Below are 15,741 nucleotides of genomic sequence, written 5' to 3'. Positions count from 1 at the left end.
GAGTGTTTTTTAGCCACTCTGTCAGGAAATTGTGTATGCTTCCCCCCACATGAGTGGGTAACAGAAGAGGGGGAAGAAAAGCTTCAGGGCTTAGAACCAGCAGGCGCCTTATTCCCTTGTGCAGGTTGCTGGCCTCCCCGTCCTCTAAGTTGACGTTTCTGGAACGGTTGGAACGACCGCTGATATGATTGTTGCTGATTTGTCTGACAGACCTGGTATCTCTTGAAACTCTGGGAAGTGTAACGCCGTTGGAAAGCGCAGAAATGTTTGCGCTATTCCTTCAGTTTCTCAAGACCTACTGCTTTCAAGGTCTCCAGTTCCGCCTTGATGCGAGCCATCTCCTCATCCGCATGAGAGCCAAAGAGGGTAGTGCCAAAAAAAGGGTAAATTCATGATCCGCTGTTGAGCCTCGGGCTTAAGCGAGGTGAGGCGAAGCCATGAATGTCTACTGAGAGCCACTCCGTGACAATAGCCATGTGCTGAAAGGAGTGATGTGTCCACCGCTGCACTTATTACTTGGTTGGACACCATAAGACCTTCATTTAATATCTCCGTAAAATCCTCCCTCTTGTCCCTTGGCAGGAGGTCTGCAAACTGCTGAAGGGATTCACAAAGGGAACAGTCGTATCTGCCCAGCAGGGCTGTAGAACTAGTAGCCTTCATTGTAGTGGCTGCCGTGATACATACCTTCCTCCCCACTGAGTCTACTTTACAGCTTTCCTCATCAGGCGGTACTGTTGACATTGGAGCCGAAGCATGTTGCTTTTTAGCTGCCACAACAATGACAGAGTCTGGTGTGGGGTCCGTCCGGAGTAATATGGGATCTTACTCAGGAGGGCAGTATTTTTTCTGTAGCCTGGAAGGAGCGGATTTGATGGAAGAAGGTGTTAAGAATAATTCCATCGGCGGTTCCAATAAGCCTGGCACCAGAGGGAGCAAGGGGCGAGAAGCTTGTCTCTGCTGGAGAGTTTCGAAGATGACTGAAGTTGATGGCACAGGGGTGGACAATGGAATATTTAGTTTGGACGCCCCTTGCAGTAGAACCTCTTGATAGGTGGTAATGTCGTCAATAGGGGACACCCTTTGAGGAGGAGAGTCCGAAAGTGTGGGCGCATATCTTCCAGTACTTGTGGAGGATGTGTCTCTGGTGTGCTGGGAGCAAGATCTGTCATAACGATGTCGGTGATGAGAGCGTGTGGACGAACGTCGGTGGCTGTGAGATCGATCTCTTGCACGGGACCTAGACTTCCGTCTTCTAGGCACAGCAGTGTCTGGGGTCGTGGGCCGAGGAGAAGTAGGCCCCGGAGGAGGAGGAGGCGGTGGCAGAGGAGGTGAAGGAGGAGGAGGATGAGGATGTTCTGCTGGTCCAGGAGGATCAGAGTGAGGTGGTGTCCTCGTAGGTGAATATGTATGTGGGTACTCAGAATCTGAGGAATAAATCAACCTCCTCCTTTTTCGAGCTGCCTGAAGTGAGGAAGGAGCCAAAGATTCATTATAAGGTCTCTCCCTCGATCTACTTGAACTCTCCCTTGACGTCAACAGACTCATGGTTGGTTTGATCGAGTCTGCGATCGGTGTCGTCTCGGTGTAGACCGACGGTGACTCTTTGACGTCAATCGTCGGTTACTCCTTGACGACGCCTGTCGGTGACTCCTTGACGTCGACCGTAGGTGACTCCTCGACGGCGACCCTCTGTGCCTCTTCGACGGCGATCAGCGGTGTAGTGTCGACGTTGATCGTCGGTGGCTGGTCGACGCCGATTGGCGCTGTGTCGACGTTGACCGGGGAACAACGTCTTCAACGGCGATCTCTGCCGTGATGGAGAACGATAAAGGTCTTGGCGCTCTTCTCAACGCGGAGTATCAACGCCGTTTCAACTCAGAGCCCTGAGTTGACGGTGAACATATCGTCGCCGTACCTGCCCTCAACGTCGTCATCCTCAACCGGGACCAGCATCGTTTTTCCGCTCTTTGCCTGGGGAGCCCCCCAGAGGCTGAAGACAGGGTTTTAATAGAGGACTGACACTCTCCTTGCCCAGAGGTCCCATCTGTGGATGTCGCTTGCTGTTTTCTTCACTCCTCTGCCCCTTGAAGCCGAATCTACTCCCTGTCATGTAGGGTGCACTTGGAGAAGGTTTTACAGATGAGACATGTCTAAGGAACATAAGAAACAAGCAAACACAGAATACACACTCTGTGTGAGTCAGATTTGGCCTTTTTTCTTCCACAGTCAGAGCACTTGTCAAAAAGGGAAGGCATTTTGACTAACAAACTGTGAAAAATCTGTCAGAAAAAGACCGCAATAGGTAGAGAAAGACCAAAAACGTCGAGTGAAGTTATAAAAAGGTACATTCTGAAGAGATTTTTGATGAAAAACACCAAATGAGGTAGAGCTCAATGCTCCAGGGTCCTGTTATCAGGAGCCGGAAAAAGAACTGAAGTAACTGCTACTAGCTGTGCATCATGGGATACTGATGGTCTCTGGAGACCCTTAAAGGCACAGTATCCATTTTCAGAGATATGATGGCAGCCTATTGGGGGCTTCTCTGTCCAACCCTTTCATCTCGATCATGAAAAAAGGGGTTTTGTGAAGGGGAATTTTCTATATGTATTAAACTCCATAAATTGGAAAATTTTTAAATCAATGGCTTTCTGTTTTTCACTTCAAGATGAAGTAATGGCCAGTGTAGCCTAGTTAGTTAGGCTGCATTATTGTCTTTCTATCTCATAAGTGTCTATGCAGGCCTTCCCAAAGAAAGGCGAAAGTTGACAACTTAAGAAGATATATCTAACGAAGTGCTCCGGGATCCCCACACATGGGCGGGACTTTTTCAAATGCTTATGACTATACACGGAAATCCCCTACAAGAGAACCCCGTTGATGTGCACTTGGGCGGATGGGGTGGAGAAAAGGAGCCCCACACACCGACGGAATGTGGGCCCAGAGCCCATCCATTCAAGAACCCTGTCAAGAAAAGACCAGTCAAAATGTATCAAACACTTTTTGGAGTCGACTAGAAATGGGAGGCAAGGATCATGGATAAATTTGTGGCAAGCCAATGCCAACTGTAGGCATCCGATATAGTTTAGCATACTTTGATCTGGGGAACCAGGGATGAGAGCACCCTAAGGAGCCTACAGGTGAGTGCCTTGGCGAAGTTTTTAATTTCCGTGTTAATGAATGATATAGGTCTTCAAGAGGTGCACTGCTCGGATGGGCGTTCCGGTTTATGAATGAGCACTATGGTCATAGTCTGAGGAGAACTTCCCTTTGGCCTCAGCCTCCTTGTATAGATCTAGTAGACGGGGGGAGGGGGGGGGGTTTGGGGAGTAGTAAGTATCACTCAAAATGAATAAAAATATTCATGAGGCAAGCTATCTGGTTTAGGTGTCTTACCCTCATTCATCTCAGTCAAAGCATCTCCTATTTATTCCTGTGTAAGGGGGTAAATCGAGATCCATCTTCTGGGGCGGAAAAATAGAAGGAAATGGGATATCTACTAGGATAGATCTGGTTCATTCTCTTTGAAATCGCAGTTAAAGGACGCAGAGGGTACTCTAGCATCCGGTGAATGTCCACGCATTATCTATGGCATTAGGGTTTCCCTGGTGCTGCCAAGCAGGGCAAGAACTATCCTAGAAATCATGTCTCTGGTGACCAACCAGTAAAGGAGCTTACTAGATATGTCCACCTCTTCATAAACTCTCAGAGTAGAAGCCCTTTAATACTGATGGGCTTAGTCTGGGGCCAGTTGGCAAGGTGACTACTTGTCTAACTCAAGTTGACACTGAAGAGCGAGGAGTTGCCCCAACAGACACGGATTTGGACAAGTAAGGATCTGTGTTTCTAGGTCTGCCATTATCGCCGGTTTCTCTCCATCCCTACATCAGAGAAATAATTTGGCTGCACCTGTAATAGTGGTCTTGCTGGCCAACCACACCATGCCTACGGAGGAGACAGACACGTGGTCGATATCGAAATGGGTCATAAGCTCAGTAGCCAGGAATTCAGAACATGTCGAATCACCACGCATTAAGGCGCCAGACTGGCCCACGGATAGCAGTGGGGGACCAAACATCAATGAGAAGTGGTTTTAAATACCCCATGGAAGGATATCTGTGGCCGTGGTATGTAGGACACCTGGGACTGGGAGGGGCATTAGATTAATAAGGTAGGGTGTCTTTTGCGCAACCAATGTGTGGATATATTTCCTATCATATGGGTGCCATATCTTCCACACGTCATAAAAACCCAATAAGGTCAACCAAAACATCAGGAGTTTAGTAGTGCCTAGTCTGTGTGATGTAGGAGCCATACTGGAGTCGTTTACAGGGTCTGGTGCGGCAATAAAGTTCCCCCAATAATAATGACACCCTGAGGGAACCCAGGAGGGCGGTTTGGCAGGCATCCAGTGCTAGCTTGGGTGACTGGGGTGGAACGTACACACACAAGAAGTTATACTGGGTACCTTCCAGAAACCCTTCCACAACAACATATCTGCTCTTGGGATCCGACATTGACATGGTAACCGGCAGGGGTAATCGTCTATGATGGAGTACGCCCACCTCTTGTGAGCCTCTGAATAGCCCTGCATTGAACACAAAGTGGTGTAGCCATAGTGGATAAAGATGGGGCACTTAGTGTCTAAGAAATGGGTCTCCTAGAGCAAAAGAACCCCAGCATCTTCCTTTTGGCATTGAGGAGGGCAGCCATTCTCTTAATACCATCCAGTAGCCATTAACTTTTCAGGCAGCGAGTTGGTGGAATTCTCTTCCTCCACAAATTCGGTCCATCGATGAGCTCCTTCAGTTTAGATGGGCTATCAAGACCTTTTTATTTGTTTAGCTCATCTGTTGCGTCTCGTCTCCTTTTGTTCGCTTTTAGTGCTGTGTTGTGTTCACCTTCTCAAAGCGCTAGGACGCCCCTTTGCTGGGGCAGCTGTGCGCGGTATAAATAAAAATAACATAACATAACAAATAACATAACATAACAGGAGAGGACTGACATATCAGTCACAAGAAGCCCAGAAGAATCCATCTGTGAAGATCGGGGTCCTATTCCAGGGCTGAGGCTTCAGTGAGCTAGCATTGGAAAACAATAGTGAGCAGTCTGACTGCATGTCTGAGCAATGGTTTGGGATGTCGGACCAGTGTTCTGGGACAATAAACTGAACAGTACAAAGAAACAGAACATTCCATTTCACTCCCCAAAAGCTCATCCCATACTCTCCCCCCCCCCCCCCAGAAGCATGTGTCGCCCATAAACAACCCATAGAACAAAACAACATTTTAAACATGACAGGGCATTAGTGGTAAACATCCTTGTCCGAAGGATTCAAGGTATAGCAACAGTGCAGAAGGACCAAATAGAGGGGATTATGGCATAATAGATAAGTGGAACCAGCCTATTTTGTGACTATTGGCTTTTTCGAGACACCGTGGCAACTAACGGACTTCAGTTTCCAGATTAAACTGAGTCAACTTGGTCTCTCGATCCAGCCTCTGAGGGTTGGATATTTGTAAGGCTGGCCATTTGGGATAGACTGGGAAAGACCCATGTCCATTTAGGATGAGCCAATGGACAGTCTGGGTTGACTGCAGCCTCTGTAGGATTGCGTCTGCCTCTGTGACTGAAGGGGCAGAAGTCTTGGTGTCAGCTGGATAGTGGCCCGCATGTCTCAGTCCACCAGGGGACTGTGGAGCAAGTCTCTCTTTTCTTCTGCCCAGTCCCAAACCTCCTCTAGGGTGTCAAAGAAGTAGGTCCGTGAGTTATGGAACACCTTTGGAGTAGCTGGGAAGATAAACAGAAATTGCAAGTTCATTGCTCTCAATTTTTACCTGACTGCATCAAAGGATTTACTTCTTTGCTGGACCATTTAAGTCTAGTTTGGGAAGATCATAATAAGTGAGGACTGAAATGGCAAGTTGCCGATCTTCCTTGCCTTCCAGTGTATTGCATCTCAGTCCAGTAGTTCAGGATTCAGGCAATGAATGCACCGGGGAGAGGAACTGGAGACCAATGACCTACGGGCTCCTTCGATCACAAATCACAGGGAGAGTGAGTCTCCAGGAATCTAGGATTCAAGCCAGTTCTCCAGGAATTTCTCCAGGTCTGCGAATTCAGCCCCTCTGGAAAGCCCACAAATCTAAGGTTTTTGCACCTAAACCTGTTTTCAGTGTCTTCTGCTCTGCTTTTGAGTTATTTATTAGAGGAAAGGAGTGTAGACATAGTGGATTTGAGGGTAGCCACATCGTCTTTCAGTGTTCAGACCCAACCTTCTGCTTCAGAAACTCAGTTGGCCATATCATGGAGGTCTTGACAAAGAAGAGTCACATTGACATTCACTCCCCATTACTCATCTCCACTGCCTTGGCTTGGATTGTCTGTAGGATAGCCCCGTTTTCTGATAAATCAGTCAAGCGCTAATTCGGTGAGTTTTCAGTCAGGGGCCAGCAGCATCTGGATGGTGGGTGATGAACATGTCCATTTTGATCTGGGCATGAATGGTCGAACCTTTGTCCATCACATGATGCACCTCGAGTGTGAGCCGGCAGATGCCAATGGCGCCAGGTGGCCCTGGCCTCAAGACTTGCGCTGGTTATGGCCTCCAGCCTTCCGCTGGTTAAGGCCTCCCAATCACGAGCCTGTGTCGAAGCCGGCACCCTTGCCCTGCCAAGGGAGATGAAGAACGGGGAGCAGCATGAGCAGCCGGCAGCGTCCACCAGCCATCTAGTCCCTTTAGAGCCCAGTTGTCTCGGTTCGGACCACAGATGTTTCCATACTGTGTGAAAGAGGCGGGCAATGCCGGAGGCAGATTCAGCAAGATGTTATCACGGTGCTGTCCAGAGTAGCTTGGTCAGGCCTCAGAACCCCAAAGATTTGGAGCATGGAAGGTGTGCCTATAGTCGACTACACTGTATTCACCTCCATCACCTCTGCAGTCCGCAAAGCAAACTAGGGCTCTTGTCCGGCTCACACGGATAATGCCAGAGCAGTTGAGCCTCTGCCTTAGAGCTAATCTCTGGGTATAGTATCCCCGAGGAGTGGATACTATTCTTCTGCTGGATGATACAGACACCTGCCCCCAGGTATTCGAGCTGCATCCAAATTAGCCATACAATGCAGTAAAGAGAGAGGAAGGGGGCAGGAAGTTGAACCACTCACCCCAAAAAAACCAAAGGGTCTAGCTCCAAGAGTCAGGGCTTCATGGCCTGATTCAGCCTTGGTCCAAAGGTGCATGGGTAAGCTGTGTGAGTCTGAGGCGTCTCCTGGCTCTCGTCCTGCAAGTGGCTCTGCCTTGTCAGGGGCCCCACATTTCTACCCGGGAGCCTCAGCGCCATAAGCCCCAGTGGTCAATCAGGCTGTCTGTGCTGCAGGGGAACAGGCAAGAGCACCAGGAGGACTGTCATCTCGCCACACAACCTCAGGGATGGCGCGGCTTGGCCCAAGAGAAGGCCGCAGGGCAGAACTCAGTTGATCTCCAATATCTGGGCTCCCGAATGGGGACGGAAGGAAGTCTTAGGGGCAGCAGAGGCTTGGGCAAGCCCAACGAAGTGTCTGCAGGGTCTAAAACTGCTGTAACTTAGCCAGATGGAGCAGGATGTTGCAGAGTTCCGGGAGACTTTCTAAAAAGCACCCACCAACTTGACTGCTTCAACCACACCTCCACAAGAAGCACATTTATTATACTTTCTGTTCTGATGAGTTGCAAAGTTAGGCTGAGGATGTCCTGCAGAAACACTCACTAATGAGATGAGTAGAGATGCCTGCTGAGCCTGTTCACTTTGTTCTGGGATATCAACCCTATTCAGACACCTGAATTCCCAGGCGTCTTAGGAAACCACAGGCTACAAGTCTCATTGTTCATGAAATGGTACATGGCTAAGGAGAACGCCGACACCCTATCTGGGGAATGAAATGTTTTTGACAGGATGGAATTAATTATTTCCATCATGAATATAATCATCTTGGAGTGAATGAAGAAGAACCTAGGGTAGTTAACAGAGAAAACAAAAATAATATTGGGTGCCAAGTTTGATGCCCAGACCACACTCTACCTGGCACTGCTCAGATAAGACGACTGCCTAGGTGTGGTAAGAACTGGAAAATCGACTACTGCAGAAATGCTGCTACTATGGCCATGATCTGGGTGAAGACTCAAGGTATGGCATTGAGCCCCACAGATTATGTCCTGTACTAAGTGTGCTGGGTTTCCATAATGCACTTCCTCTGCTGCTCCCAGACGGATATATCGAAGTAAGTTCTGAAAGCCCACTGAACAAAGCCAGTCGTTGTTTTCAACAGCTGCCAACACCCAAGTCACAGCCAACATCTTGAACCTCTGTAAGAGAAAAAATGGTTTACATCATTGAGGCCTAAGATGGAACAGAGCACTCCTCCCTTTCCCCTTCCAAAGAAACCGTCTATTGCTACCTCCTTTGAGGGGTCATGACCGGCTCCGTTACTCCCAATGGGATACATATCTCTACTTTCAGCAGAAATTTGTGGGAGGCCGAGGAAGCTTGGATGTAGATGGCCATGTAAGTGGCAAATCTTGGCATTCTTCTTCATTGAAAGCGCCTATAAACTGGTGCTCATTTTGCCATCATGGTGGTAAAGGAGGGAAAACCTGGAGAGTAGCCCTCCTGAGATATTACAGAGGAGAGAAGGATTGAGACTTCTTAGCCTCTGCTGACGCTGGGGATAGGGGCGTGAGGGTAAATATTGCTCTTTCCTCTTTCAATGCTTGTTTTCACAGTTAGAGAAAGCTCGTGCCATGGTCTCAGCTGGAAGGATTCTTGAGCGAGCACTGAAAGTCTAGAAGGTCTTCACTAACTGGGTGACAAAGCAGTCTCAGAAGCACTGCCTAGATGGCACTCTGTGATTTGGCCGTAACCATTGTGTTCTGTTGAAGGACCTCATACATTACAGGATTAAAGCAAGTTCTTCCCCACAAGAGGAAGGCTGGTGACTTTTTCCTGGGCCTCTGGCTTTAGATCTGAGAACCTAAGCCACAACTAGCAGCACAAAACCAGACCAGAGTTGGGGTTCCTACAGACAGTGTGTTGATGAGGTCCTAGGACATCAGCAATTACTGTTCTGCACTGTGCATGTGGAGGGTGAGCAAGAACCCGCACTCTTCCAGCAAGGAAGTTTACAAGGCCAATTAATGCTAGAGAAGGAGCGTGGAGCTCATTATGGTGGCCCTGCTGTTTGGGATGAGACTGCCTATCTTGTACATTTTTTTGCCATATGTTTTAGTTACCCTCTTTGTCCATGTGGAAGGACATCACTTTTCCCTTCAAGAAAACCACCACCACGTACAGTAACATCGGTTCTCATATCACTATGCTCCTTCAAATTCCCATCTACATAAAAATTGCTGATGGCCTGACCATTTACTCAAACATGATGACATCAGGTAAAAAAGACAAAATACCAGGGATTGAAATATAATATGATGCTGAAACATCATTTGGTAGACTGGGATATTAACAGGCAAAGGAAGGCTTCAAATACAGATGATACAGAGACTATCTTTGATAAATTATGATTAACTCTGAGAACGGTGCCAACAGAGGGAGCTTTAACCAAGGCACGAAACATGGCATACATGACTATAGTTCACATTCTCCTGATCAGGATATGCTTTATGATTAAGGCTCCCTGTTTTCAGTTTTTACGGATTTTTAAAGATAAATGCAGACAGAAAACATTTATTTTCTTGTCTGTATTTATTTTTAAATGTGGATAAAAACGGAAATTGGGCTGCTTTTTGAGTGACTCTAAATACTCTCTGCCATGACTGCCAGGCCAATAGCTGTGTGGATTGATTGGTAAGGGGGATAAAAAAAGAAAGGAATTTTAGTAAAGAGGCTTTAACAGTAGTAGATATGCACAAGGTTGATACAGAAATGTGCATATTTTCTTAAAAGTGCATTAATTTATCTTCTGCGGGTGTTTACAGCAGTGAAACCTAGTTGGCATTTAAGCATGAGTGCATATTTACTGGTTAAATAAATGTGGAAATATATTAATTTCAGCTTTCCACAAAACCCAAAATAAATATGGATCAATACAGACGGAAATGTCAAAAAAATAAATACCATAAAACCGGGAGCCCTATTTATGATTACGACAAATGTTCCTGTTACTTCTGTGAGGTGAGCGAAAATCATCTTTATAAAATCCTTGAATACATGTCATAAAAGACTTTTTGGGAGATGAAGCCTTAAAAGTCTTGTTAGCTGGTAAAGAATCTCCACAGGCAATGAAAATAACTGTAGGAATCTGAACTCCTGAGTGTGGGCGGTCTGGAAAAAGAAGAAAAGGCGTATGTAGGCTGAGAAAATACTAAGTAATTCGAAAATGTTTTTTGCATAGGACGGTGTTCGCCTATTACCTGGCCTCCTCCGTAGTAGGACGAGGAACCAGCAGGATAATCTATTTGCATATCTCAAGTTCTGATTATTTTCTAGAAAATAACTATGATCAACAAGTGGCCTCTTGGCACTAGGCTTTTTGTGAGGTCTACTCTATGAGCCTAAAAGCTCATACAGTTCATATTGAGAACGACATCAATATTGTGAGGCCAGATCATTGACTTAATAATTCCACGGCTCTGCAAAAAATAGTTTCCATCCAAGAATCTGATTCATGGACCTAATCGTTCACTGCTGAAAGACATGAGAGAGTGCATATTGTGAGGTCTAATGTATGGATCTGTATTGATACAGCCACCAGGACTAGTTAAGTGGCTGAATAATATCTTCCTGGAGGCTCAACTAAAGATACTGCTTTCAGGGAAGTGGCAACTGCAGTATCAAATACACACTCAACCCAAACTGTTACCGAATACCAGCCTTTTCACAAAGCAGAATGTGGATTATACTGACAAACTCTGTAATCAATTAGCCTCTATATTTGAAGCACATTTTTACACAGGCCCAACTGCAGGACGTTTGGGCATATGAGCGTAAATACAGCAAACGAATGGTGTTAGGTTGAGCAACCACCTCCAAGAGTACAATTTCCACCGCCCATCCAAATGAATGGACATCATTGCATCAGAACACTACGGTGGGCTTCACTGATCACCTGAGATGTGACTTATTGCTGACCACTGGTTACTAACAGAATTTTGCACCACCATCAGGGTTTTATTGTCAGAGGAAAGCATAGAGCAACCACCATAACAGTTTTGTGCTAATAAATTCACAGCAACACTAGTGTATTTTAGCATTCTGTTCCTGCAAATGTAGCCAACTCAAGGAAGCAGAAGCGCTCTGCCTCAGCACGAAGGGGGTCAGTTTACATCCGTCGAGCTATGGAAACATCATCACAGTATTTTTATTTGATCAAATCCATGATATACATCCATGTAGACCAGTTAGAAATGCTTTGTACTGCATATATTTATGGCACATTTTGGACTTGGCTACATATAGTACCAAAATAATGCCAATAGATTACAATGACTCCTCTTGATGTGAACCCCAGGGTCCCCTTACTCCGAAAGTGCTACGGACAGTACAGATGCTTATAACATATGCTATGTTACACACTATATTGATGAAATAAAAATACCAACTGAAAAAAACAAGACATCAATAAACAAGCATTAGCATAGCCAATAGGTCTCGCCTTTGGGACCTTATAAGTGTTTAGCTGTGCAACAGTTGATGTTATTGCACCAAGGATATTGTGCTACATAACTAAATACTTATAAGGAACCAAAAGCGAGACCTATTGGCTTGTTTAATAGTCTGGGAGAGGTAAGGTGATCAGGATCTATGTGAAGAGTACTAAGACATGATCTGTTAAGGGGAAAAGCCGATATTTAGTAAGTTGGGAACGGGTGCAGTGGTCAGAATCTATGAAGAGGAGGGCGGGTTAAGATTTACGGGGTCATTTAGACCCCAGCAGACAGTCGGAAAGCCCACCAAAGCGGCAGAGGCCACAGCCAGTCCAGCAGAGTACCACTCGCCTTATTTAAAGTGTTCTGCCTGGGTGGCAGAGTATTTTCACTGAAAGTGCTTCTGCTTCAACAACAGGAGAACTCTTGGTGGAAACATATGGCGACTTGTGTTTCTGCGCACTGGAAGGCTTTTCGCAAAGGTTAAATGGTCATCTTTCATTTACTTATTGTTTTATGTGGGTGTTCTAGTGGTATTGATTACGGTGAACACTTTTCTCGGACACTTCAGGTGTAAAAATGTCAAAATAATGAAGTAATATTATCGCAAAATGTGACACATTATGCCACATAGTTTGGATTTTATTGCCACGTAATTTAGTCATCCCTGACGCATAATTTAGTTCTCCTCTGCCACATAATACCAGTGGCCCTGGCTACATAGGAGCCTGTAAGCGGGGTGAGGGGTCACGCTCTCTGGGAAGGGTAGAGGGCGCCTGGTTCCCTGAGGTCGATTGGAGGTGACTTGCGGAAAGGTCCAAGCACCATTTGATGGAGGATTGATTGGGCGTGTCCTCTATGAGGACTAGAGGGGGGTTAGTGGAGTGACGGGCAGAATAGGGGTATTGTAGTGTTTCTCTGAGGTAATGGACTCCACTGTGAGGAAAAAGGGAGGGGCAAAAGGCAGGGACGTCTATGAGGAGGGTCATTCTTCACGGATAAGATGAAAGGGCTCAATGAAGCACGGCAGGCCTCGTGTTAAGGATTTGAGGGCGCCTGGCCCTGGGGAGGATTGGGGGGAGTGTTTGCCCCTGCGGGAGGGGGGTTGAAAGAGCGTTTGCCTCTGTGGGAGGGGGTTGAAATAGCGGCTGGCTCCATCTGTAGCTTGGCACCGCATTTGGGAAAGGGGTTCGATTGCGTTTGGAGGTCGACTGGGGGACCAGGTTTCCTGGCAGGAGGAGGCCGTCTGGCTCTCTGGGGCGGTGGGGGGCATAAAGAGGAAGCCGGGAGAGGGTCTTTGGAAGGGGCCTGCCTTCACATGGATACCAGGGAGAGCCCGCCGGAGATGGGAGCAGCCAGCCCACGCCCTTGGAGCAGCACGGGGGCCGCTGGCACATCGCGGGGCGCACGGTAACGCTCCTTGCACTGCCAGCCGTCGCGGTGGAAAGGACCTCGGACCTGCGCCCGAAATAAAAAAGAAGGAAAGCAGCGCGGGGAAGAGCTGGGTCGGCGCCAGGTGAGCGGCTTCTCTCAATTGTATGGCAGTCTCCGCTGAAGGGCGCAGATGGAGGGCTGACAGTAGATGTGGGAATCGGAGGAGGTATCATAAGGACGAGGCATGGCGGGCAGGCAAACGGGGCATCGACCAGATAACTGGTGACCGCGGCGATTTCAAGGGAGACCTGTTGTCACTTAGGGAAGAAAGGCACCCTGCTGGGAAAATCTGTGCAGAACCGTCAGGTGCGCGAGCGTGTGTGTGGGTTGGTGCGGGGGCATCTAATGGGACGGGTGTCTGTACGGGATTTCATTTGAAGGGAAGGGTGGCCCTGGGAAACAAGCCCTTTAATCATCTTGTGGTGCCCGGGGAAGGTACCGGATATGTCTGAGCAGCGGGGCACCTGTGGGAGTGATGTATGTCCAACAATGGGCAGAGTGGAGATGAAGGGGTGATCAAACAAAGCCTCGTTAACAAATAAATGGTCTAAGGACCTGTGAAGTACTCTGGTGCAGCTGTGATAAGCTCAACAAGCACTCGCCAGGCAGCCGCCGCGCTTTACTTTTAACATTAAAAGTAAAGCGCGGGTGCCGCGATTATACCAAACATAAAGTAATAGAAAAAACATCTATTTCTTTACTTTTGGTATAATCGCTGCACCCGCGCTTTACTTTTAATGTTAAAAGTAAAGCGCGGGTGCAGTAATTATAACGTCATCGCGATCACGATCGCTGTGAAAGCGAAAGTGATCGCGATGACGCTCTCCTGAGTGCTGCTGGCTGGCCTAGCGCATGGCGGCTGCACGCGTGCACATGCACGCAAGCGCTAGGCCAGCAAGCAGCACTTAAGAAAGCGAACATACAAAATGTCTTTCCGAGCCAGCGCATGCGCTGAGCTCAGCGAGACCTAAAAACGATTAATGGCATTAGGATCAAAAACCAAGCTGCAAGCACAGTTTTCTCCACCGTATTTAAGCTAACGTTAGAAACCCTATATGCCAAAATGTGGCAATATGACACTATTATAATATGTTCACTAGCAGAAGGGAAGGCTCCACCAGAGATCGCAGTCAGCAGGGGAGGGGTCTAGACCACCTGCAGAATGCTCTCCAGCAACACAAGATGTGAGCCTACAGAGATACAATATTGAGAGAAATGCAAAGAAACACCACACAAAGGGTAGTAATCATATGCTGCAATGTGATTTCATTGATGATCCTGATACCCAGGGTGCTGTAACATCTGTGCAATCGACAAATAAAACATGTTTTAAAAAAAAAACAAAGGGTAGTAATCACCATACTCACTTGTTCCGGACGTCCAAGTCATCGTCGTTGTTGTGGCACATTTCACTGAACCGCGACACAAAGAAGTCATAACTTCTGTGGTACGATGGGGTGTCTTCCTCGATGTTGGCAAACTTCACAAACTGGCAGGGCATGAGGGGGAGAGAACAAAGAGAAACAAGGTTTGATTGGCCAATGCACAGATAACTGCCCCAGGTTCTTTCAAGTCTAGGGGCCGTATTATACATAAGGCACATTTTCCTTGATTACGTCGGGCACCAAAGAATGCGCTGTATTAGGGTGAATGCGCTGCCCCAAGGCAGCCGTGAACTCGTGCTGCCCCTAGGACAGCGCATTGGGGTAAAAAATAGAGCCTCTGCTTTGAAGCTGCTCTGTGATTTCACAGTGCAGGCGGCAACCCAACTGCACTTTGAAGGGGGTTTAGACTAGAGATCCCCCTCCATGCAAGTGCAGTCCATGACTGCACCCGCCTGCAAGGGGATGTCTGGGGGGTCCATGGGACCACCTTTACCCTCGCCAGAGGGCTGCAATCAGGAGGCGAACTGACAGTATGCCACCTTTAGGTGGCGCACTGTCAGTGTGCCTCTTGAGAGCTTATTTGCCTCTGCGCCCGCATCTGTAATAGGGCGCGGGCGCGTAGGCAAAGGGATTCCCTTATTTGCATGGGGCCACACCCACGTGTAAATGAGGGAATGCCCTCTTGAGGAAGCGCTGGCGCTGCATGTGCTCCAGCGCTTTCAGTATTACAGAACTCGTAAACAATTACTGTGTTTTATGAAATGTAGGGTAACTGAGTAGTCTATCCTCTATGTCCATGCAAACAGCCGAAAGCGGATTGTCTGTCTTCTATGTCACTTTCTTTTCACTATAAACGTTGGCTTTGTTGTTGTGCAACTTGGCTAAATAGGGGAAGTGAGGATGGACTTATGAAAACAGTGAACGAGACCATTTCTTGGACGAAACGTCGGTGATGGTGATAGTTGTGCTTTAATAAAGTGCAACAAAGTTACAAGTGATTCCTGGAGTGCGGTGCATTAGTTTTATTGGATAAAATATTGCGTGGTTTGGTCCGACCTCGACATCCAGCACCTGCTGTGCGACACAGCGCACTGATTGAGGATCATTTGGTGAAAGTATATATATATATATACACACTGAAAAAACCATAGGTTTCAGGCACGTTATAGTTAGGAATTAGCATTTAAAAAACCTTAGAAATTCACTGAAAAAACCATAGGTTTCAGGGGCGTTATAGTTAGCTGGACTTTTCACTCGTACAAAACCATTGAAGTTCCCCCGTTATAG

General features: G+C 47.3%; 1 protein-coding gene across 5 annotated transcripts in view; it reads right to left on the bottom strand.

Annotated features, from left to right (window-relative positions):
- The window catches only part of EFR3B (EFR3 homolog B), a 1,026,989-nt gene that overhangs the window by 387,211 nt on the left and 624,037 nt on the right, over positions 1–15,741 (bottom strand). For all 5 annotated transcript variants that reach the window (XR_014963209.1, XM_085613091.1, XM_085613090.1 and 2 more), the window contains one exon: positions 14,437–14,558. Coding sequence is in view for 4 of the 5 variants with exons in the window: in XM_085613091.1 (XP_085469217.1) it covers positions 14,437–14,558 (122 nt within the window). In the remaining variant the exon portion in view is untranslated. The remainder of the gene's footprint in view (positions 1–14,436; positions 14,559–15,741) is intronic.

This window comes from Triturus cristatus, chromosome 6 (assembly GCF_964204655.1).
Source record: "Triturus cristatus chromosome 6, aTriCri1.1, whole genome shotgun sequence".
NCBI classification, from domain to species: domain Eukaryota; kingdom Metazoa; phylum Chordata; class Amphibia; order Caudata; family Salamandridae; genus Triturus; species Triturus cristatus.
Note: the sequence above shows the minus strand (reverse complement) of the source record. Positions and strands in the feature narration are given on the sequence as shown.